General features: G+C 30.9%; 1 protein-coding gene across 1 annotated transcript; it reads right to left on the minus strand.

Annotated features, from left to right (window-relative positions):
* Positions 1-237: 237 nt before the first annotated feature.
* LOC140988250 (uncharacterized) lies at positions 238-9,484 on the minus strand. Its single transcript, XM_073457259.1, has 5 exons — positions 9,113-9,484; positions 8,986-9,022; positions 2,013-2,121; positions 943-1,053; positions 238-578 (listed from the first exon to the last, which is right to left on the minus strand). The coding sequence occupies exons 1-5, from the start codon at positions 9,423-9,425 to the stop codon at positions 462-464; spliced, it is 687 nt and encodes a 228-aa protein (XP_073313360.1). The 5' UTR covers positions 9,426-9,484; the 3' UTR covers positions 238-461.
* Between the last annotated feature and the right edge of the window lie 2,334 nt (positions 9,485-11,818).

The raw sequence follows: 11,818 nt of genomic DNA on the forward strand, positions 1-11,818 counted from the left end.
TTTTCTAAATTTTATATCTACTACAATATTGTTGATACTTGATTGGAAATTCAACAATTTTTTTAACATGGAAATGTAGGGCCTTTTCAAAATAATCGAGTGAAAAACAGGCTGCTGCATATTATGTTTCGGATTATATTTATTGACTGACTTTAATTAGCGGGGATGAATATTTTAAGGTGAACTCCCTAATAATATATAAATTTGAGCCAAACGTTAGACGAAACAACTATGTATAATCATTTAATACATTAATATCATTCGCACCAAAATATACAATATACTCATAACTTCTGATATACATGCCCATTATAAGATTTATTTCAGACTTATATCTATTTGCTCCTCCTCAGATCTTCTGACATTACTATATAATATCTAACGAATAATTATAAAATAGACTTTATTTATGTTGAACAAGTTTTTTCTTTGCTTACACATATGTATGCATTTACTATTAGCTAGCAATCTTGAATGGGAACAAGCTGCAGTTTTCCACCATAAATCTCAGGAAGCTGGCATTCATCTATGTCTTCTAGTAGAGTAGCCTTCATTCTCTTGTTATTCACAAAGACGATCTATATACAAATAAATTTCAAGTTCGAGACGAATTACAGGAGGCCTCAATAGGTGGAAACTAGGCCAAACCGCGATAAAAATATTTCAAATTCTTTTTGCTTGGGGAAGAGACGAATACCTCCCCAACCAGTCCCGAGTTATTCATTTTTTTTCTTTGAATTAAGCATCACTTTTCGGTAGCACATAAAGACGTCAAATAAATGTTGCTCAAAACCTCTTGTAAGATCGTCTTATAGGTTAATTTTGTAAAATAGATCTTCAACCCGACATGATTCATGAAAAAAATTATATTTTATGCTATAAATATTATTTTTTATTTTAAATATGTATCGACCTGTCTGACGAGAAACTGAATGTCGTTACCTTATTACAGGTATTTGTGTCAATAAATGGGTAAATGATCTTCCACAGTGTCATAAATATGTATGGTGCATTAATAACCAGCACTTTCCCAAGTCTTTCCGGATAGCAATCCTGCAACGGATCATTGACCAAACAACCAGAATTTTGAAATCATGCATCAATCTCCAGATTTCATTTCAGGAACTCCGTTGATTAGTTAATAAACCCTTTAGGTTTGATGTAGTTTTAACAGCAAAATCGAAGATTTTTCATATAATCGCAAAAATCATTTAGGTTGTATTTGGATTGAGTCATTTGAAATCCATGATTTCGAATTTATTTTCATTGTTAAATAAGTTTTATAAAGTAAACTCAAATTCATCTTCTACTTATTTACACTATAATTATATTAATCATAACAAATTTCAAAAGACCCGACAATCTACGGATTTGCAAATCCTTTGTACTAGTATAATTATAACAAGTAGGGAGATTCATTTGAATTTTTTTTGTATAAGTTATCTAAAAAATGAAAATATATTTAAATCCACGAATTTTTCAAATGCCTTAATCCAAATGCACCATCTAGGATTGAGTGGTATATCTCGTCTGAAACGATTTCACTTATCTATATCTGTGAAACGGGTCGATCCGATCCATACATGCAATAAAATAATATTTATGACATAAAAAGTAACACTTTTCATTGATTGGGTCGAATCGGATATTAATCTCACGAAATTAACCGTGAGACGATCTCACGTAAGTTTTTGTGTAAACTTATAGTAACATATGCAACTCAATCCTTTTAACTAAACAGCATAAAAATCCATTTTTTTAAACCGTATTGTAGCTAGACTTCGACCCTGTAATGAGTTTTAAAAATTTACAAGGTTGATTAGTTTTCATTATCTATACTATTAATTAAATTTGATGTTATTAACTGACTTTTAATTGATTTAATAAAATCTTATTTAAATTCAATCAAATATTTATCTATATTTTTAAATATTTAGATTATTATATCACTCATGTTGCGTACATAAAAACATTAATTTTTTTATTAAAAAAAATTCCTATTGAAAACAAACCTGGAGAATTGAAATTGCTGCAAGGTATCCACGAACATCACTGTTACGGTAACCATATCCTTTTAAATCTCCTATAATTATGAACTTTTCTGGTCCATAATCTGGTATTCTGAAAGAAATCCAGAAATATCATAATTATAATATATAGAATTCTATATCTATGCTCTTAATTTAAGTTGATGCCCTATGCTAACTTAATTTTAATTGAATTGGTGAAGTATTTATTTAAACTTATTATTTCATTATTATATAATTTTATTGATTATTTAATATTTCAATAATATCTTTATCTATATTTTTAAATTCAATAACATATTTATCTGTATTTAAAAAAAAAAATCAACATCTATATATAAATAATAATTATCTATACCATGTATATATAATATGAACTCGTGGATAAGAATAATTCTTTATAATTTGTTGGACGCACGATTTAAAATTTTTACACCACATATCATCCCTCTGATAATTGATAAATATATATGGAATTGAATTTATTTGGAGAGTATGTTGGATCAATTTTATTTATATGGACTTATATGTGAATAATTATGCATTGCGGGTTATCTATTAAATTAAGTCCAAAATAAAATGATAAAATAAAGTTTCTTGTTATTGGGCTTTAATGTATATAATAGGTTGTGAGCCTTTGATATATAGAATCATAAGTATAATTTCTGTTTTTATGATTGACTAACACAAAAATATCAGAAGATAATGATAGACAAACATTATCTATATATGGTTCATGGTCTCACGCGGCATCACGTTCCTTATTCTCTTTCTCGTTAAGAAAATAGTTCAGAAGAGAAAACTAAAGGATTCTCCCAAAGAAAGAGAGCTTATATCTAGAAGATCAATACACTTTCAAAAGAATTTTGAATTATGACTTCAAGTACACTTCTGTTTAAGTTTTTAGCCAAATTCTTAATGATTTAGCATGATGGATTCTACGGTTTATGGGTGTTTCCCAACAAGTAGTATCAGAGCCAATAATACTTGAATCACTGAGATTTGTTTAAAGTTTTTGTATATTATTTGGTTCCAGGTGTAGAAAATAAAATTTTGTTTTAATTTTTTTATATGGCTTCAGATATGAAAAATATTTTGGTTGAAAATTTTAGTGATTCGGTATAAGACTTCGATTTTCCGTTCAGTTTTGTTCAAAAAAAATATTTTAGAGGAAAATCGAAAATTTAGGTTAAAAATTTTCATCAAAATCGACATATGGAACACCCAAACAAACATAAACACCCAAAGGCGCCTTTTCGAGCAACCTCGTGCGCCCAGGACTGCACAAGCAGTCGCAGGCGTGCTAGAGCATGTATTTCGGCCGGCCCTAGCGCTCCCCGTATGGATTTTTGGCAAAAAAAATTTTTACAATTCAGGTTTATTCGGTTTAAGGTTAAATATTCAATTGTTCAAATAATGATAATGTTATATGTATTTTAAAATAAACCGATTGAAATAAAATGTCGTCAAAATGACCTCTTTTGTGGAAATTAATTTTATTTTGAAATGCAAAAAGATTTTGGTATATTTGATTTATATGAATATTAATCGGCCAAAAGGAAGGTTAATATCTAATATTATTACATATGCACTTGTGGTGGTAAACATGTGATAGTTGTTCAGTTTTTCACGTGAATAATAAATCAACCCATATGAAGATTGTTATTTGACATGATAGTTACTATCATTGTTTGACTGTTATTTCAGGATATCAATAAAAAGTTAATATTTTGTCCAAATATGAAATATTAATGGAGTGTTCGGTATCCTGTTTATGAGGGGTTTACATTATTTGAATTTATTGATTATTTTATTTGGATATTTGGTTGAGCATGTATATTTGATTTTTTTCTCTGTTCAAATTTGACCCTTCAAATATTCATTAATTCCAGCATAAATTCTATTGCTATGTTAAATGGCTCGAACTTCAAATCGTGGCAAGAGAATTTACGGATAGTTCTCGGAGTCATGGATTTGGACATTGCGATAAAGATTGAGTGTCCTCCCGCCATTACGGATAAGAGTATCTCTAATGAAAAGAGAAAGTTTGAAAGGTGAGAGATGTTGAATCACATGTATATGATAATTATGAAGAAGTTCATTCCAGAAACATTCAAAGGACAATGTCTAGTGACATCGCTACGTCTAAGACTTTCATTAGGACCTCAAAAGAGGTTTGCTAAAAGTGAAAAGTTTGAAATTGGTACACTTTTGGTAAGCCTCGTTTCAGTGAGGTATAGGGGTAAGGGCAAATTGAGGGAGTACATACTGGAAATGTCTCATCTTGCTTCAAGGTTGAAAGAACTGAAGCTTGACCTCTCTTTGGACTTGCTGGTGCATTTGGTTTTGTTATATCTTCTACCACAGTTCAATCAGTTTAAGGTGAACTACAACTGTTAGAAAGAGACTTAGTCTCTGAATAAGCTCATCTCCCACTGGGTTCAGGAAGAGGAAATGTTGAAGCAAGATAAGACAGAAACTGCTCATTATGCCTCTACCTCAAAGGATAAAGGAAAGAAAATGAAGGATAAGGAAGTTGCCAATACACAGCATCCGAAGAAACAACTGAAGAATTCTAGTGATTCTCAAAGTTCTGGTTGTTTTTTCTGTGGAAGTGATGGGCATATGAAAAAGCAATGCAGTAATTATCACGCTTGGCGTGCTAAGAAAGATTTGCTTCTGAATATGGTTTGTTCTGAGGTTAATTTAACTTCAGTGCCTAGACACATGTGGTGGATAGATTTTGGTGCAACCACCCACATCAGTGTGTCTATGCAGGGTGGCATGAATTGGTGAAAACCAAGTGATACTGAAAGATTCATCTACGTTGATGACGCCAACAAAGTTGAAGTTGAGTCAATATGAAAATTTAGATTACTGTTAAATACTAGAATATATTTGGATCTTTACAAAACATTTGTTGTACCGTCTTTTAGACCGAATTTGATTTCCATTTCTGCATTAGACAAATTCGGATATTCTTATTCATTTGAAAATGAAATATTCAGTTTGTTTCATGATTTAAAATTGGTTGGTTTTGGTTATTTATCTTGATACAATAATCTTTATTCTTTGCATGTTAATGTTTCATTTAATGAATCCCTGCAAACAAGTACAGGCACTAAAAGATAATTAACAAGATATAATTCAACGACGTTATGACATAAGAGATTGGGTCATATCTCTCAAAAGATAATAAGGAGAATTGTGCTAGAAAAAATTCTCAAACCTTTATATTACAAAGATTTTGATAATTGTGTTAAGTGTAAAAAGAGAAAACAAATCAACAAAATGAGATTTGAAGCTAACAGGTGTTCAGACGTCTTAGAACTTATACATACTGATATTTGTGGACCATTCCCTTCGGCTTCTTGGAATGATCAACATCATTTTGTAACGTTTGCAGATGATTTTTCAGGATATGACTCAATTATCTCATTCATGAAAAGACATAGTTATTGGATGTATTCAAAAACTATAAAGATGAAGTTGAAAATCAACTTGGCTTAAATATTAAAGACGTTAGATCTAATCGTGGTGGTGATTACTATAGTAGATATGACGGTTCAGGTGAACAAAGTCCAGGACCTTTTGCTAGATTCCTATAGGAATGCAGTATCGTCCCACAGTACACTATGTCGGGTTCTCCCACTATGAATGTTGTTTCTGAAAGACGAAATAGAACGTTTAAGGACATGGTGAGGAGTATGATTAATCATAATACCTTACCAGAATCACTCTAGGGAGAAACACTAAAGATCGCAGCATATATCCATAACAGGATTCCAACTAAGGCAGCGACCAAAATCCCTTATGAACTTTGGACGGGTAAAAAGCCTAGTCTTAAGCATATGCACGTTGGGGATGTCCAGTTGAGATAAGGCCTTATAGGCATAATGAAAAGAAACTGGACTCAAGAACGGTCAGTTGCTATTTTATTGGATACTCTGAAAGATCCAGAGGATACAAGTTTTATGATCCCACAAGCGAGTTGGTTTTTAAGTTAGAAAATGCCTGGTTCATTGAGGATGTTGAGTTTGCAGGTGAAGATAAAGTAAGGGATATTGTCTTTGAAGAGGAATATGTAAATATTCCTACATGTGTCTTGGACATTGATCAGGATCGCATTCCTCATTTTGACCAATACCCAACACAAGAAGACAACATTAGAGATCCTCCCATTCTAGATAAACAAAATCAAGCTCCTCCAGAACCTATACTATTAAGGAGATCCACTAGAGAGTGGATAAATTCAATGCCAGATGATTATATTGTATTTTTTCAAGAACATGAGGAAGACATTGGACTGATGGAAGATGGACCTATTTACTTCCGTCAAGCCATGGAAAGTTCTAACTCTCAAAAGTAGAATGATGCCATGAATGAGGAGATAAAGCCCATGAAGGACAATGACATATGAGATCTTGTCTCATTTCCTAAAGGTACGAAGTACATTGGTTGCAAATAGATATTTAAAACTAAGAGGGATTCGAAAGGTAATGTGGAAAGATATAAGACTCGTCTTGTCACTAAAGGCTTTACACAAAAAGAAGACATTGATTATAAAGAGACTTTCTTTTCGGTTTATTCGAAAGACTCTTTAAGGATTATAATGACTTTGGTGGCACATTTTCATCATGAGCTTCATCAGATGGATGTAAAGATTGTGTTTCTAAATGGTGACATTGATGAAAAGATTTATACGGTGCAGCCAAAAAATTATGTCCATAGACACAAATTATATGGTTTGCAAATTAAATAAATCCATCTATGGCCTAGGCATCTCGACAATAGTATTTCAAATTTCATCAATTGATTATCTCGTTTGTTTTTTAGATGAATTTGGTCGATGATTGTGTGTACCATAAGTTCAATGGGAGTAAGCATATTTTTCTAGTTTTATATCTTGATGACATTTTACTCGCTACCAATGATATAGATTTGTTGCATGACACCAAGAGATTTCTAGCTAAGAATTTTGAGATGACAGATCGATCTTGGTTATGCATCTTTTGTACAGGGTATTCAAATACACTGGGATCATTCTCGAGGTATTCTTGGATTATCTCATAAAGAATATATCGAGAAAGTTCTCAAGCGATATGGGATGCAAGACTCTAAACCAACATATACTCCTGTAGCTAAGGGAGACAAATTTCGTCTCAAACAATGCCCCGAGAATGATTTTGAGGAAAAATAAATGCAGAAGATTCCCTATATATATCTGCAGTGGAGAGTCTGATATATGCTCAAGTTCGTACACGTCTAGATATTGCATACGTGACAGGAATGTTGGGATGATATTTAAGTAATCCAAGAGTGGAACAATAGAAAGCAGTCAAAACGGTTTTACAGTACCTACCGAGAATAAAAGATTACATGCTCATATATCGAAGGATGGATCAGCTTGAAATCATTGGGTATACTGACTCTGATTTTTCTGGATGCCAAGATAGTATAAATATACGTCGGGCTACATCTATCTCCTTGCTGGAGGTGCCATTTCTTGGAAGAGTGCTAAACAATCTCTTATAGCCTCTTCCACCATGACAGCTAAGTTTTTAGCGTATTATGAGGCATCCAATCATAGAATACGACTGCAAAATTTTGTCATAGGACTGCGAATTGTTGATGGCATTGAAAGGCCACTAAGAATATATGGTGACAATAATTCAACAGTTATATATTCCAATAACAACATGAGCTCGATGGAGTCAAAACATATTGATATCAAGTTCCTGGTTGTTAAAGAAAGAATTCAGTGTGGAAAGTTGTTTATTGAACATACTGGTACAAACTCCATGGTTGCAGATCCGCTTACTAAGGGACTACCTCCCAAACAGTTCCATGAGCATACTGCTCATATGAGTGTTATATCAATTGATAAAATTTGTTATTTTAAATGATTTTCAGTTGTAAACATTTCCAGTTATTATTATGTAAATTTATTTTCTGCAGAAATAAATTGCAAGTTAAGTCATACTCTGATAATAGTTTAAAGTTTGATCTCAATAAGGTTAAGAGAGGATTAGTTGGAAATTGACATGTTATGATCACATTGCATGAAATTTCAATGCCACACATCCACTTCATGATCCATATCATTCAGTTGTGTTGGCATATGTGACCATTGATAGGTCTAGTTACCTTGAGTGTATTGAAAACTACTTTGATCCTATGATGATGTGATTGATGTACCATATTAGTAAAAGATATATTTCGGAATGACAACATTTTTCAGCTCATAAGGTTACTTTCACAACATAATTATAAGGTTACACATATAGCGCCCCAAGTGGGATAATGTTGGATCAATTTTATTTATATAGGCTTATACGTGAATAATTATGCGTTGTGGGTTGTCTATTAAGTTAAGCCCAAAATAAAGTGATCAACTAAGGTTTCAAGCTATTGGGTTTTAATGTATCTAATAGGTTGTCGGTCTTTAATGCGTAGATATATAAGTGTAATTTCTGTTTTTATGATGAGGTAAAACAGAAATATCAGAAGATAATGATAGACATTATCTATATATGAGTCATGGTCCCCGGATCACGTAACATCACGTTCCCTATTATCTTCCTCATTAAAAAAATAGTTCAGAAGAGAAAACTAAAGACTTCTCTCAAGGAAAGAGCGCGTAGATCTGAAAGATCAAGACACGGTCTAAAAAATTCAGAATTATGGTTTCGAGTATGCTTCCGCTTAAGTTTTTAGTCAAATTCTTATTGATTTAGTATGATGGATTCTGCAGTTTATGGGTTTTTCTCTACAGAGTAAACTATGCAAATAACAAAAGAAATGGAAAAAAAAAAGGTTTGGACATTGGTGCATATATAGTGCTGATTTTATAGAGGGAAATTATAATTTTGGCCAAAAAAACAAAACAAAAATAGTGGACTAAAACTGATTGTGGATGGCACCATCTCTGGAACAATACAAGAAGGTATGTACGTACCTTGAGCACAATCTGTCGAGACTGAACACCAAAAACCCTGAAAAATTCATGCAAATTAATTTGTGAGCAACAAAAAGAAGTATTATAATTTAATTTAATTTAATTTAATTCCAAGAACAAAAATTACGTTTGAATTCATCTGTTCCTCCTTTGGACATAAAATGCCTTCCACCAAAAACTACTGCAATGGGTTGGCCTTTCTTGTCTGTTCCTTGCATGAACATCTTGTTTTGTGCTATTTCATTTCCGACTTCCGACGCTGAAACGAAGCCCTCGGGAACAAATGTTTGCTTCCATTTAAGGTATTTCAAAAACATCACGCAGGCTTTCTCCACGCCTAGATCGCGTGCACGAAGGAATCTTCTTAGCGTTGAATCATCTATATCCTGCAGCTTCCACCAAATAACTCGACAGTAAGCGAAGCTTGGATTTAACATCATATTACGGTTCAAACTCGTGCGACAAATCAAATCTCTAGTTTTGTTTTGATATTATAAAGTTTGTTGGATTTCAAATTCGTTAGCACGAGGCCGACAACTCCATGGATAAATGCATGAGTTTGACAGAATTGATATCAATTCTTGTTTATTCAAAGATCTATATTTAAACTCGTACGTCAATGTCCATGAAAATATAAATTAAAAGAGCAGACAAAATATAAATTAATATTATTATTTAATTTTAACTTATATTAATTTTTTTTCGAATAAAGTGATGTTTCATTATTATATTCCTTTTCTGTCCTGTATTTTCTTATATTTTATTCTAAACTATAGAAAAAATTAAACAATGATCTCCACGTGTTTGCTTCTTTATGATTTTTATCTTCCATGTTATCAAATTTCAGTTTTAATCATATATCTTCTTATTTTTAACAATTTTAATTAATATTTTTTATCGGAAGTACTAGTTAATGTGACAATATACATTTCAGCGTCACGTCGAAAAAATAACTAAAATTGTCAAAATAAAAAAAATAGTGGATTGATACTGAAATTTGAAAACAAAGAGGACTAAATCACTAAGAAACAAACATATCAAACAAAAACTGCAATTTTCTCCTAAACTAAAAAAGTATTTTAATTTCTGTAAATTAACATAAAAATTTGCGAAGGTAAAAAAGATTGTTAACAAATTTATTTTTTTTTCAATTAAAGAACTATTTTTTTTAAACAAACTCTTCGTAGACAGATTTTCTAAAAATAGAAAAAAAATCTTCAAGATGTTACATATAATAATCGTAGTAATCGAAATATATTAAATTTCAAATCAAGAAACTATAAAAAAAAAATTTATATGTTAAATTCCAAATCAAGAAGTTATAAGTTTTTAATTTTTTTTATTCATTAATGGGTTGATTTCCTTTTGGGGAGCCCATTCTCCAAATTAATGAAGGCGTTAGTTGTTGAAAAAAAATAAATAATAAAATGTACATTACTATTTATGTCCACCACATCTTAAATTTGAGTCTACGGTTTAACAACCAATTGACATGGCCAATTCCCTATGAATATATAGTTAATCCATTCTATTCAAATATATTTATTTTTAAAAATATATATAGCCTTCATTAAATAGTTCTTTACTTTAAAAAAAACAAAAACTTGTGTGAAACGGTTTCACGGATCGTATTTTGTGAGACGAATATCTTATTTGGATCATCCATGAAAAACTATTATTTTTTATGCTAAGAGTATTACTTTTTATTGTGAGTATTGGTAGGGTTGATCCGTCTCACAGATAAAGATTCGTGAGACCGTCTCATAAGAGACATACTCCCTAAAAAATATGATCATATTTTATTTTTATTTTTTTATTTTGCAAAATCAACCTTTGAAATTTGAGATTCTAATAAAAACAAAAACGAGACAAATGTTAAAAAGTTATTTATGTACTGAAGTGGGATAAACCTCTCACAATCTCGCCCCCATATATTATTGTTATTATTTTATTTTTTCAAGAAGAATTTGAATTATTTTTGGAACACATGAAATTTCAGAAGCACGAGTGATCACCTTACGAAATAATACAAAAGATTGATTTATGTAGTGTTGATTCGATTATATTAATCAGTTATTATTTAAGAAAAATAAAGGTTATATGTGAATCAAGAAACAAAAATAATAAATTCATCTATTACTATTAATTAAGAATATCTCTAATAGATACAAAAAAATTGATCTGTTTTTTGATTTCTCAATTTTGTCCTTATTTTATATCACAATTACATTTTTATTTTTATTTTTTAAAAAATTTCAAAAAATATTTTTTTAAATTACAACTATTCAAATAGCACTTTAGTCTTTCGATCATTTATCAAATTTCGCTTTAGTCTCTCAATAATTATAAAAAAAATTGTACACACGCACCGCGCGTGCCAAGTAGCTAGTTTAGAGAAATATTGGCATCTTAATTTATCTTTGATTTAAATAATTCGTGATGAAATAAAATACAAAATTTGCCTTAAAATCATTAATGAATTTGGCTTTAATTTTGTGAGCACCTGTCAATGAGTAATTCTATATTACATCGGGAAAAACACTTCTGGTGTATTTGTATAAAATGTTGCGAGAAAATTTTACTTGAAAACAAAAAATTACAGATGAGCCCAGTGTTTGTTTTGAATTGAGATGTTCACACGAACATCTTATACAAAAAATGTAACAGGATATTTTCTCCTGATACAGCATGAATTTCTAACTTTTTAGGACAAAACAGATTTCACCCATTATTAAATATAGAAAATTCAATATGTATAATAATATACACAAAAATCACTTGAGATCTTTCCTAATATATATGTGTGTGACATAAAAACACACACACACACATA

Source organism: Primulina huaijiensis, chromosome 11 (assembly GCF_012295235.1).
Source record: "Primulina huaijiensis isolate GDHJ02 chromosome 11, ASM1229523v2, whole genome shotgun sequence".
Taxonomy (NCBI): Eukaryota; Viridiplantae; Streptophyta; class Magnoliopsida; order Lamiales; family Gesneriaceae; genus Primulina; species Primulina huaijiensis.

What these genes read in the sequence shown, in the direction of transcription:
- LOC140988250 (XM_073457259.1), bottom strand. Translation starts at nt 9,425, where the DNA reads ATGATGTTAAATCCAAGCTTCGCTTACTGTCGAGTTATTTGGTGGAAG. An exon ending in CTCGACAGATTGTGCTCAAG is followed by an intron (nt 2,122 to 8,985) that starts GTACGTACATAC and finishes GATTTCTTTCAG; the next exon opens with AATACCAGATTATGGACCAG. An exon ending in CAGCAATTTCAATTCTCCAG is followed by an intron (nt 1,054 to 2,012) that starts GTTTGTTTTCAA and finishes GATCCGTTGCAG; the next exon opens with GATTGCTATCCGGAAAGACT.